This window comes from Pinus tabuliformis, chromosome X (genome assembly GCF_031772625.1).
Source record: "Pinus tabuliformis cultivar Carrire ecotype Pingquan chromosome X, CPIR1, whole genome shotgun sequence".
Classification (NCBI taxonomy): Eukaryota; Viridiplantae; Streptophyta; class Pinopsida; order Pinales; family Pinaceae; genus Pinus; species Pinus tabuliformis.
Window position 1 is genome coordinate 63,963,317 of NC_142308.1, and position 10,955 is coordinate 63,974,271.

The 10,955-nt window shown below is 39.3% G+C and overlaps 1 protein-coding gene across 1 annotated transcript; it reads right to left on the reverse strand.

Moving 5' to 3' along the window:
- Positions 1 to 7,324: 7,324 nt before the first annotated feature.
- On the reverse strand, positions 7,325 to 9,436 carry LOC149138338 (uncharacterized). Its single transcript, XM_089450337.1, has 2 exons — positions 8,383 to 9,436; positions 7,325 to 8,105 (listed from the first exon to the last, which is right to left on the reverse strand). Exons 1-2 carry the CDS (start codon positions 9,434 to 9,436, stop codon positions 7,378 to 7,380), a joined length of 1,782 nt encoding a protein of 593 aa, XP_089306463.1. The 3' UTR covers positions 7,325 to 7,377.
- Between the last annotated feature and the right edge of the window lie 1,519 nt (positions 9,437 to 10,955).

The window sequence follows — 10,955 nt, forward strand, 5'->3', positions numbered from 1 at the left end:
TTGTGGTGGGGTACAATGAGGCGCTCCTTCTACAAATGTAGCCAAACTTTGTCGCCCACTAGGAACTTGTGTGGTACCTGATGTTGATCATGGCGTTGCTTGTACTTAGTATTGGCTATGTCCAATATATCATGGTCCTGCTGCCAATGTATTGAATGTGCTTAGTGAAGTTGTTAGCCCTGTCGACTTCGGACTGGACATGAGCCAAATCTGCCTGAGTAGTTGAAAATGGTATGGCCGCATCAATGGGACATAATGGCTAAAATCCTAGCCCTACCTGAAAGGGTTTGTGGCCCATTGAGTTGTGGAGACTATGTTGTAGTTGTGTTAGACATAGGGGTGGCTTTCATCCCATGTGTGTGGATGCTTCGAGTCAATGTACATGTGTAGAATGTGTACGCTCATCTTGTTGACAACCTCTGTTTGGCCATTAGTTTGGGGATGGAAAGTCATGGACTTAGTAAGTTTTGTATCCAACATCGACTAGAGACTTGACCAAAATGAACTCAGGAATCTTTTGTCCCGATCTGAGACAATGGACTGTGGGATCCCAAAGTGTACCCACACTCACTCAAAGAAGAGCTTAGTAGTGGCCTCTGCTGTGATACTCTTCTTACAAGCCACCATGATGGCCATCTTAGAAAATTTGTTGACGACAATGAAAACGCAACCGTTGTCGTGCTTAGTAGAAGGAAGGCCCAACATGTAATCCATGGAGACAGATTCCCAAGGTCGACTAGGAGTAGGTAGAGGAGTATACAAGCCTTGCTTCTTGATGGTTGGTTTGGCAATGGTGCAAGCGGTGCAGGATCTAATGTACTTCCCAACATCCTGACGAAATTTCAGCCAATAAAAATACTTCTACAATACCGCCAATGTTTTCTCTACTCCGAAATGTCCAACAACCCGACTGTAGTGCACCTTCCAAATCATCTTGGCACACTCGCTTGAAAGAACATAGATGTGTCCCAAGTGGCATAACAATGCATCATGAAGGTGAAATTTGGAACTTACTTCCCTTCTAGGAGTGTCTAGTATGTGCTGCCAAATTCTGGATCACTCTTGTAAAGATGCGTCCACCCCGATGTCTCATGCCCATAGGAGTCAAGCACAGTGATTAGTGCCATGGTTGGTGGTCGGCTGAGGCAATCAATGACATTGTTGGTGTTTCCCTTCTTATACTTAATGTTCAAATAGAACTGTTACAGGTAGGTGGACCATTTCTGATGGTGATCATTCTGCAACTTCCCTAATGTCTGCATAAATTGTAGGGGTCTGTGGTCTATGTGATAGTCGTTTCCTTCCCCATAATGTAATGCTTCCAATGACGTCAAGCCTGCACAATGGAATACATTTCTTTGTTTTAAGTTGGGTACTTTTGAACTATGTCTAAAAGTGTCTCATTGTGGTAAGCCATTGGATGCCCCTGTTGAGTAAGAACCACACCAATAGCACAGTCAGAGGCATATTTCTCAATCTCAAATGGTTGTTGCAGTTCTAGTAATGTGAGCACTGGTGCAGAACAGAGGTTATTCTTCAACTCAGAGAACGCTTGTTGTTGGGTTTCAGACCAAAAAAAAAAAAAAAATTGCTCCACCCTTGGTGACTTGACTTAAATCCCAAGTGATATGAAAGAACCCCAACACGAACCTACAATAGAAGTTGGCAAGACCCAAAAAGTTGTGAAGCTCTATTAGAGTGGTTGGGGCTAGCCAATCCCAAATGACTTGTATCTTGGATGGGTCCACATGTACACCCTGCTCATCAATTATGTACCCCAGATATTGAACCTGGGTCAGGCCAAAGGTGCATTTCTCCAAGTTAGCACACAACTTGTGTTGTCGCAGGGTTTGAAGGACCTGTCGAATATGATGGAGGTGCTCGTCCCAACTCTGGTTGAAGATCAAGATGTCATTTAAATATACCACCACGAATGCATTGGTGAAGGGTCGCAAGATGTTGTCCATCAGTCTCATGAAGGTTGCAAGGGCGTTTGTCAATCCAAATGTCATGACCAACCATTCGAAAAGGCCCTCCTTGGATTTGAAGGCAATCTTCCACACATCAGAGTGTTTAGTAGGCACATGGTCGTATCCTGACTTCAAGTCAATCTTGCTGAAATATTTAGCCCCTTGAGTTGGTCCAGAAGGTCATCAATCTGCGAGATTAGGTACCTATTCCGAGCAGTGATATTGTTCAACACCCCATAGTCAATACAGAGCCTCCAGGTCCCATCCTTCTTCTCTACCAATACAATCGAGATCCCACTAGGTGATGAGCTTGGCATGATGTGCCCTTTCTGCAATAGTTCCTAAATCTGCCTCTTGATATCATGGTTCTCTAGAACAGAGTGTCGATAGATTGGCCATTCGACAGTGGTGTGCCTGGGATCAGATCGATGCAGTGCTTGACCTGAAAGTGCAGAGGTACCCCTATAGGTGAGGCAAAAATATCCTTGTACTCCTCCACAACCTTGTCCATCTGTTGTTGTTGTGTAGAGGAGACCTGCCTGGAAGTTGTGGCCAAAACCTTCTTCTTTCCCTAAGGGCAAATCATAAGGAAAAAAATTCCTGGTTTGGGAAATGATCTTACTGCATTGCTTTACAATGATCAAAGAGATGGCGGTAGGCAGGGCTACCTCTAATATCCTGTACAACGTTTTTTCCAAGGTAATAATCAAGGAGCGAGGTCTAGACTCATATACATCATGTCGCTTCCACAAGTATGGTTGTCCTAACAATACATCACAAACTTCAAGAGGAGCAACATCACACAGTACCTCATCTGTGAAGGGCTTGATGTTGTATGGAAGGCGGCATTGCTGGCTAATGCAAAGATCTCGTCCTTGGGGAAGCCACCAGATGGTGTACGACTGTGGATGTGTTGTAGTCTTTAGGCCCAACCAATTAATGACCTCTACTAAAATGAGGTTCTTTTGGCTCCCGTTGTCAACGATGAACTGCAGCGGAGCACCCTTCACCCACATCTGTGAGTTGAAGAGGTGTTTCCCCTCCTCTGGATCTTGAGGCTCAATCTTTTGGATCTTAATGGTGGCCACGGTGGCACTGGGTTCCACATCAATGATCTACTTCCCTTTGTTAGTTCCCTTATTGGGTTCTGATTCATAGTCAAAACATGCATCTAATTCAGAAGCCATCATCTCGGCCACCAGTGACTACTTGACCCAGCACTCACTTGTATTGTGAGTGGAGTTGTTATGGAACTCACACCATTTTCCTGTGTCCTTATTTGTCTTCGTGGTGTTGTTCTTTGCTTGCAGCTTCGGCAGGTTGTTTTGGGTAGCCTTTCCTTAGCTTGGTCCTTTGTTCTGTGGTTTGGGGGTGCCTTTTCGTTGCTTTGGATTCATAGATCCAAAGTCCCGCTTCTTTTGTTTAAACTTATTCGCAATCTTGAGAGCGTACCGGTACGTCATACCGAGTGAATAAATATCCAAGAACTCCATCTTGTCCTGGATGTACTTGTGTAGACAGTTGCGGTACTTGAGCACCAAATTCCACTCTGTATCCTTGATACCCAGCTTTGTGCGAAGGGTATGGAAAATATTTGTGAACTCTGACACATCTTGGTCCCTTCCCTGCCATAGCATGGTCCACTTTATGTATTTATCTACATAGCTCCCGACAGGGTAATATTGTTCCTTGATGGCGTCTCGAAAAGAATCCTAAGTGGGTGTTGTTGAAAACAGCAAGGGTTCATTCTCATCCTTTTATTCACAGTAGGTTTCCCACTAGTCCTTGACGTGTGGGGCGGATTTGAGAAGTGCAAAAGTAATCTTTTCCCGATTGGAGAAGTCATGAATTGAAAAATATCCTTCCAACAGATTTAACCATTTATCTACGGCGTCTGCATGTATTAGGCCTTCAAATATGGGAATATCGAAGTTAACTTGTACCTTAAAAGAAGTGGCGCCTCGAGAGTTGTTGCTCAATGAAGATGCATCTCTCGTGGGTAGCCATCGAAGGATCTGAGAAAAGTTATCCATCATCACCCCCTCATCTTTCTTTTCTTCCTCCATGCGAGGTCGTCAAGTTTTACGAGGCTATTCTTGCAACGGTTCAACTAGATCAAGCCCTAACTCCTTTTACCCTGACCTCGTTGGGGACATGCAAAGAAAAACATAGAAAAAGAAGACTGCTCTAATACCACTGATCCGAACGTAAACAAAAACACAACAACTTACAGATATAATCATATATACAGAGATGTAACAGAAAAACACTTCATTTCAATAATAGAAAAATATTGAACTATGCTTACAAACAGAATGGAAATAAGATAGCTTGGACGATGATAGCTTATCTCTAAGAAGAGATGTGGCGGCTACATGTCTCTGAACTGTGTTATAATGAGGCTCAAAGGCCTATTTATTATTGAGAAATAATGGAAAACCCTAAATATCCAAAAACCTAACCCTAGGAGATGAAGTGCCAACATTGTGGGCCCTGTTTAGGTAAATTGGTACATCAACTTCCTAGGGTCATAAATTTGGCATACAATCTCCGTTTGGCTATCATAATTCCTCGTTTCGAAGATCTCGAAGAGAAGGCCGAAAACTGCCAAAAATAGTAAATTGTGCTACAATTAAGGAAACTGGAAAAACTGAAAGAGACAATGTTGGGGATCCAAGTGGAATAGGTGGGTGGCCACCAATATCCACCTGGATCAGTAGTACTGTCTATATTGTTGTTACAGTAATGTCTTCAACATATTTTTTCATATTCTACTATTCTTCCAATTCCTCCTCTTTTACCTCTAGTTGTACTACCTCAGTTGCTAGTTCTTTTGTATCAATAGCATCATTGGTAGGTTCTTATGTATCACTAGTTTCATTTTCCCTAGGCTTCTGTACTTCAATTGTTGGTTCTTGTGTGGCAGGAACATCTTCAGCAGGTTCTTGTATCCCAACCTGAAACTCCTTAGGCTGCTCTACTTTAGTTGTTGGTTCTTGTGTAGTGGAAACATCCTCAACAAGTTCTTGTGGTGTGGCCTGAAATTTCATGCTCTTTGTTGTATTTGTTTCTTAAAGGCAGTCTATTGGTTGAGAAATTGCGCCTAGAAACCAACTTCAACCAACTTTAGGTTCAAGTTGGCCCTCAAACCAAAGGGATCTCCCTCAAGTGTTACGAGGCTTTAATGTTGTTCATTGTCACTGAACAACAACCTATGAAGCACAATGGCCAGATCTAGGGTTTGTTGTATAGGTGGTTGTTAATGAGTCATAAATCAATTCTTAACAAATAAGGCCCTCTCTTGTAGAGGCATTATCAAAGTGCCAACGTTAATCTATGACAAAACAACATAGATTGAAAGGTCTTGGTAGAGGAATAGAAGAGAAATTAGATAATCAAGTATCCTCCCTGAATACCTAATCATCTGACAAAAGCATAAACATATAAAATAACCTCTATAGTGAACATAAATAAATTTAAGTATAGCATAGAATCAATAATCTAATAATTTCCATATGATCAATTAATAAATTGTTCAATCTTGTACTTAGTATATAAAATAACTTTTCTAGGGATGTCGGGGAGGCTGATACTCCTCCTGGCCCTTCCCAGTGTCCTACACTACCTCAAAAATATGCAGAAAAGATTATGTAATCACAGGTATCACTCACATGTACAAGTTAGGTCAACAAACTGAAGCTAGAAACCCTTGAATTAAACCTTTGTAATATGAGGCTTTACAAAAATATCAGGGTCCTTTTGGGCTCAAAATTCAACCCTTCTACATTACAAATGATACAACATATAGAAAAATACATTTCTTAAATTGTTACAATCTTCGTGGAATAAAAATCTAAATAATTTACTAAAAAAACAATCTTCTGGAAACTTTGAGTTGTTTGCAAGAAATTAGAAACTAATAGAGAGTCTTCTGCCTCCAAATCTGGAAATTGTTTCACTGATGCTATTCTCCTACTTGAAATCTAGAGCTAATATGATCCTTTGTCTTAAAAGTTGAAATTGTTGAAGTTGTTTCCACAAAATCTATTCAATTCCCTTCAAAAATGATTAACCCTTGCTTATTACAAATCAAATAATATATAAAAATTACATCTTATCAATTATTGCCAACTATTACAAACTCTATGGAAACAAAATCAAATAATAAACTAAAACAATTATAATCTCGAACAAGCTAGAAAGAATATGGAAATGTTGGAGTTGCTTCTTCATAATTTGTTGCATGATGGATGAATGTCAATACAATTGTCTTAAGGCTTGGAACTAGTTTGTTGGACTGTTAGAAATCTTGATTTTCCTTGGAAAGCTCAACCTTTTGTTGATTTCATGCATGGATATGATCAATTTGATCCCTCTTTGCTGATATTGTGTCTGGAAATGTTGGTTCTTGTTGTCACCTATATGGAATAGTCTCAATCTTCAATTGATCTTTTGATTAATTGTTCTTGTTTCTTATGGATCCGAAAATAATCTTCTGTTTGAATTAACTATGCCATGGAATTTGGGATATGCTAATTTGGATGCCCACATAATGGGGAAAAACTTCTAATTACAAATGCTAGTATCCTAGAAATGAAGCATTTATGCACTTGATTGGTATTGAATATGTTCACTGAAGCAATGCTTTCATAGTTATCTGTAAGCATCTACTCCCCATTAGGCATTGAGTTCACTTCAAAGAGTTTTTCTCCAATTTCTAGACCATATTCATAATCCATTTCATCTATAGATGTAACCTTCACAAGCAACCCAACCCTCTAGAACCAACAACTGAGGACCTAAAGCATCCAATATTGATTCCAACTTTTGAATTGTTGACCTCCTTACTTCCTTCATCAAAATATTTGATCCCACAATAAAATCGACTGTAAGAAATGGAATAATAGTTTCCTTGGTAAACTTATATTTCTTCTCTACATTCCATATCTCGCTTTCTGCAGATTTCCTTCCTGTTGTAGAGTTCAATATTATTCCTGACATTCCCGAGACTACATATTTCTTAAAAGAATCTCAGAAGCACCATCATAATCATATCTAGAAAAAAAAAGCGATAATGAAAATTGCCTTACAAATTGTTTTTGTTCTAGTAGTTAGATTGACAAGCAATCTAGAATAGTGATGATGAAACATGACATCTCCATTCCCATATAAAACAAATTATACAACCTTCTTACCAACCTGTTTTCTTCACTCAATGTCCCAAAGGAATAAAATGTAAAGATGATATTTTATCCACTCCCAGGTCAAGAGGCTTCAACCAATATGTCAATTCAATCTCAGCAAAATCATTGGAAGCAATCTTCACTTCTACACACCCCCTCTGATTTCAGGAATGAGGTGCACTAAGAAAACCTGTACTATTTCAGTTGAACTTGAAGAATTACATTTAATCAATAACAATACCCCGCTGCTTTGCAGCTTCCACAACTCCTCCTAAATTGTCAGTATGCTGACGGAAGTTAAAGAATGAATGCCACAAAGTAACAGAGAAAGGATGGATAGACAAAGCTTTCTGGTAAAACTCTTCAAGGATAATGTCAATATCTAGAAGCTCTAGAAAATTTCCTACTTCTATCCAGGTGTCTTCAGGGGCTATAGGAAAGGACTGAAATATACAGTTGATCAAAAGTGAACTTGCCCAAAGAACAACAACCATGGAAGACATGCTCTGGGAATTGTACCTTTGACCTATCAACCTAGATATGGAGAGAACCAAGTTAAGATTAGCAGGTGCAAGTTCCAAAAGACCTTCAACAAAATCTACTAAATCCTTCAACGCACCAAACTTTTTGGGTAGAAGAGATGGCCCATACCAAGTCTCTATAACTGAGTTCAAGAGTGAAGAATCTAGAGGAATAGGACCTAAGAGATTGTCAATAAAAAGGTGAATTTTTGGCTTCTTGATCTTCTCAGAGAAAGCTCGTGATAATGGCTTAGCAACAGGAAATAATTGAGATTCTTGGAAGCACTTATCAAGTACTTGCAGCATCCTGGTATCAAAACCATTCTTTATTGTTTCAAGACCTTCAGGAGAACCCAAGACAACTAGTGCTGCATATTCTCTAATGCAATGCTTGACATCTCTGTCATCTGAAGCTACCTTCAGTGCTTGGTCTGCAAAAGTCTGAGCTTCTTTAGCATCATTATTCAACAATTTATGTATTCAATATTTAATAGGTCAAAGATCTATTCCCGATACTAACATTTATGATCCACGTATGTTATTTCCAAAAAAATGATGAGCCCCTTTCCTCCTGTCCTTGGATTCATCCACTCCTTGCTTATCCTCTGCATGCTCTGAAGGATAGAACATATGATAACCTGCGCCCTTTAAGGAAATAATGTTGTCTAGCATTTTTTTTTTGGTCCATATAACAAAACCATTGGTTACTTAAATCCTTTGCAAAATCAACACCTTTTGAATCTAAAGCATAATGGACAAACAGATTCCAAAGTCGCTGGATACCAGGTTTGTTGTCTGGCCAGTTAAATAATGATTCTTGAAAGACACTGATGCTTGTTGTGTCACCTCCACAGTGTGATTCAATGCAAGAATAGACAGGAACAAGTTCAACACAGGTAGGGTAGAGCTTCCTATAATGGCAACAGAGGTCGCGTGCACTGGTCAATCCTTCAAATGCTGACACAAATTTAACATGGTTAACAACCAATGCATACACTGCTAAAAGAGCATCCTTATCATTCTTCCACAACTCGAGAGAATCATGAAAACAACATTCACTGAGACTAGAAACTGCAAAGTCCATCAATTTCATGGAACTATCTCTAGATGCTTCTGAAAGTTGACAATCCTGCCAGTCAACATCAAAAGGTAATTCCTGTTCAAATTCAAGCCACCCCAAAATAGCTTTAGGAAGCTTTCCATATACTCTGAAATACGTACAACAGACCATAAGTACACAAACATCCTTCTTTCTCAAATATGGCAATACAGTGGAGATGCTGATAAAGTCTGACTGCCCTTTGCCATAATTTTCGGATGAACAGTAAAGGAGTTCATCAATCCATGTCATGGCTTTATGCGTGTTGCCTGACATAGAAAGATAATTAAGCATCTGCAAAACAATGTCCAGGACAAATGGACTGGATGATTTAACATGATTTTCATCACCACCTACATTCTGGCATAATGTCGTAATTGCAGAGTTGTAAGCTTCCAATCTCTGATCCATTTGGAGCCGGCTATTTATAAAGAGAAGCCAAAGTTCATATGAACCTTTATTGTGTTGCACCACATGATGAAACATATCATTTTTTCCTATCACTTTCTCCTTTCTGTAGAAAATATGGAGGTACACTATCCATACAGCTACAGAGTTTGGATTAATCTCAATTGCTCGCGATAAAACATACAATGTTTTTTTCCTGCCATTTGATTTATCAATATTGTTGTCAATGTTCATTGAATCAATAGTCAACTCCATCCAACATTCTATATCGCCAAGTCCTTGGAAAATGTGTTTCTTTTCATTGATGCCATATATTGAGATTCAATGTCTAGAGAAATAGGTGTCCTCACCAAATCTCGTGAATCACTATAATTTGACAGTGTGAAGCCATGCTAAACCACCCAATTCACAAATAGGCAGAATGTAGAGGGGGTTTAGGTGGAACTTGATTTTGATTTGAGGGCCCCAAAATCGTTCTGAGTTGCCACGTTAGCAAAGTTTCTTTGGAGAAAATTGCCAATTGTGTGCATGTCCCCTTCGTTAAGCTTCAGATGAGCAAGGGGTCACGCAATTAAATTACATCCTTTGATTAGTGGGAATTGTTATATGCTATTTTGTCTCATCTGATCAATCAGCCTTCTAATGGGATCATTCACATCCTATTCCCCCTTTGCATCATCATTTCACAAATCCCTATGCATGACTATCTCATTCCCCACAGTTTCTGCCCTGAACTACATCATCTGAGCCAGTTTTAGGACCAACGCACTGTGGCCTCTTGCTAGACAATGTTCACCTATAAGTTGCTCCACTATGGCCTGCGTTCATCACCTATAGGTTGCCTTCCTTGCACCTGTGTTGGTTCTAGAAATTCGGGAAAAAGAGAAAGAATCCCAAAGCCTCCATTTCCATAAGCTTCTAGGATCTATTGTAACCATTTACCTCAGATAAAAATCTCGAATCCTATCCTATCTTACCTTAAATTTTCCATCCCTTATCCTGAGATCTCATCCTACCATCAAGAGTGGATCTCAATCCCAAGATTGGTAAAATGATAAGAACTCCCAACTTACCCCACTCATTTATATATTTACAACCTTCCATATGCAACAGGTTGACTTTTGGAGAGTGACCCTACCCTTATGTTGTTGTGAAGGGAGTTAGGTTTTCATGCATTTGGGGTGATTATAGGTACACTTTGTGACAAAGGAAGGACAAGTCAACAACTTGGAGGAGCTCTTCTACAAGATTGACACCTATTTATGGTTGTAACTCACTCCATTTATATCAATACAAAGATTTATCTTGTTTTCCTATATGTGATGTTGTTATTTCATATTTCAATACCTTGTCGATCTGTTCAATGAAGTAAATAGATGATGCTACATATATCTTGTAGTTTCTTGGCTTGTGTTGTCTAGTTATGCAGGTTCTAATTTTGGCAATTGGAGCTAGGGTTGGAGCATTAAATCCAAAGAAGAATCGAAACATACGACAGATTCCAAGTAGTCTTCTTCCCCTCGTCTACTTACTTTAAGGAAAAAATTGGTTCCTTTGTCATTTTTTTGTTCTAGGTTAGCCATCAAATCTAGGGGAGATATTTATGTCCGCAATCATAAATCCTGTATAACAAATTAGAAACTCTGATGGGGAACAAAGTATTCCCTTGGTGGTTTCTTTGTCCATTATGTTTATTTACCTCTATCATAGACATTTGTTGCTTTAATCAACCAAGAACATACCTATGAAGTGATTGCATTGATTCTTGTTTAAA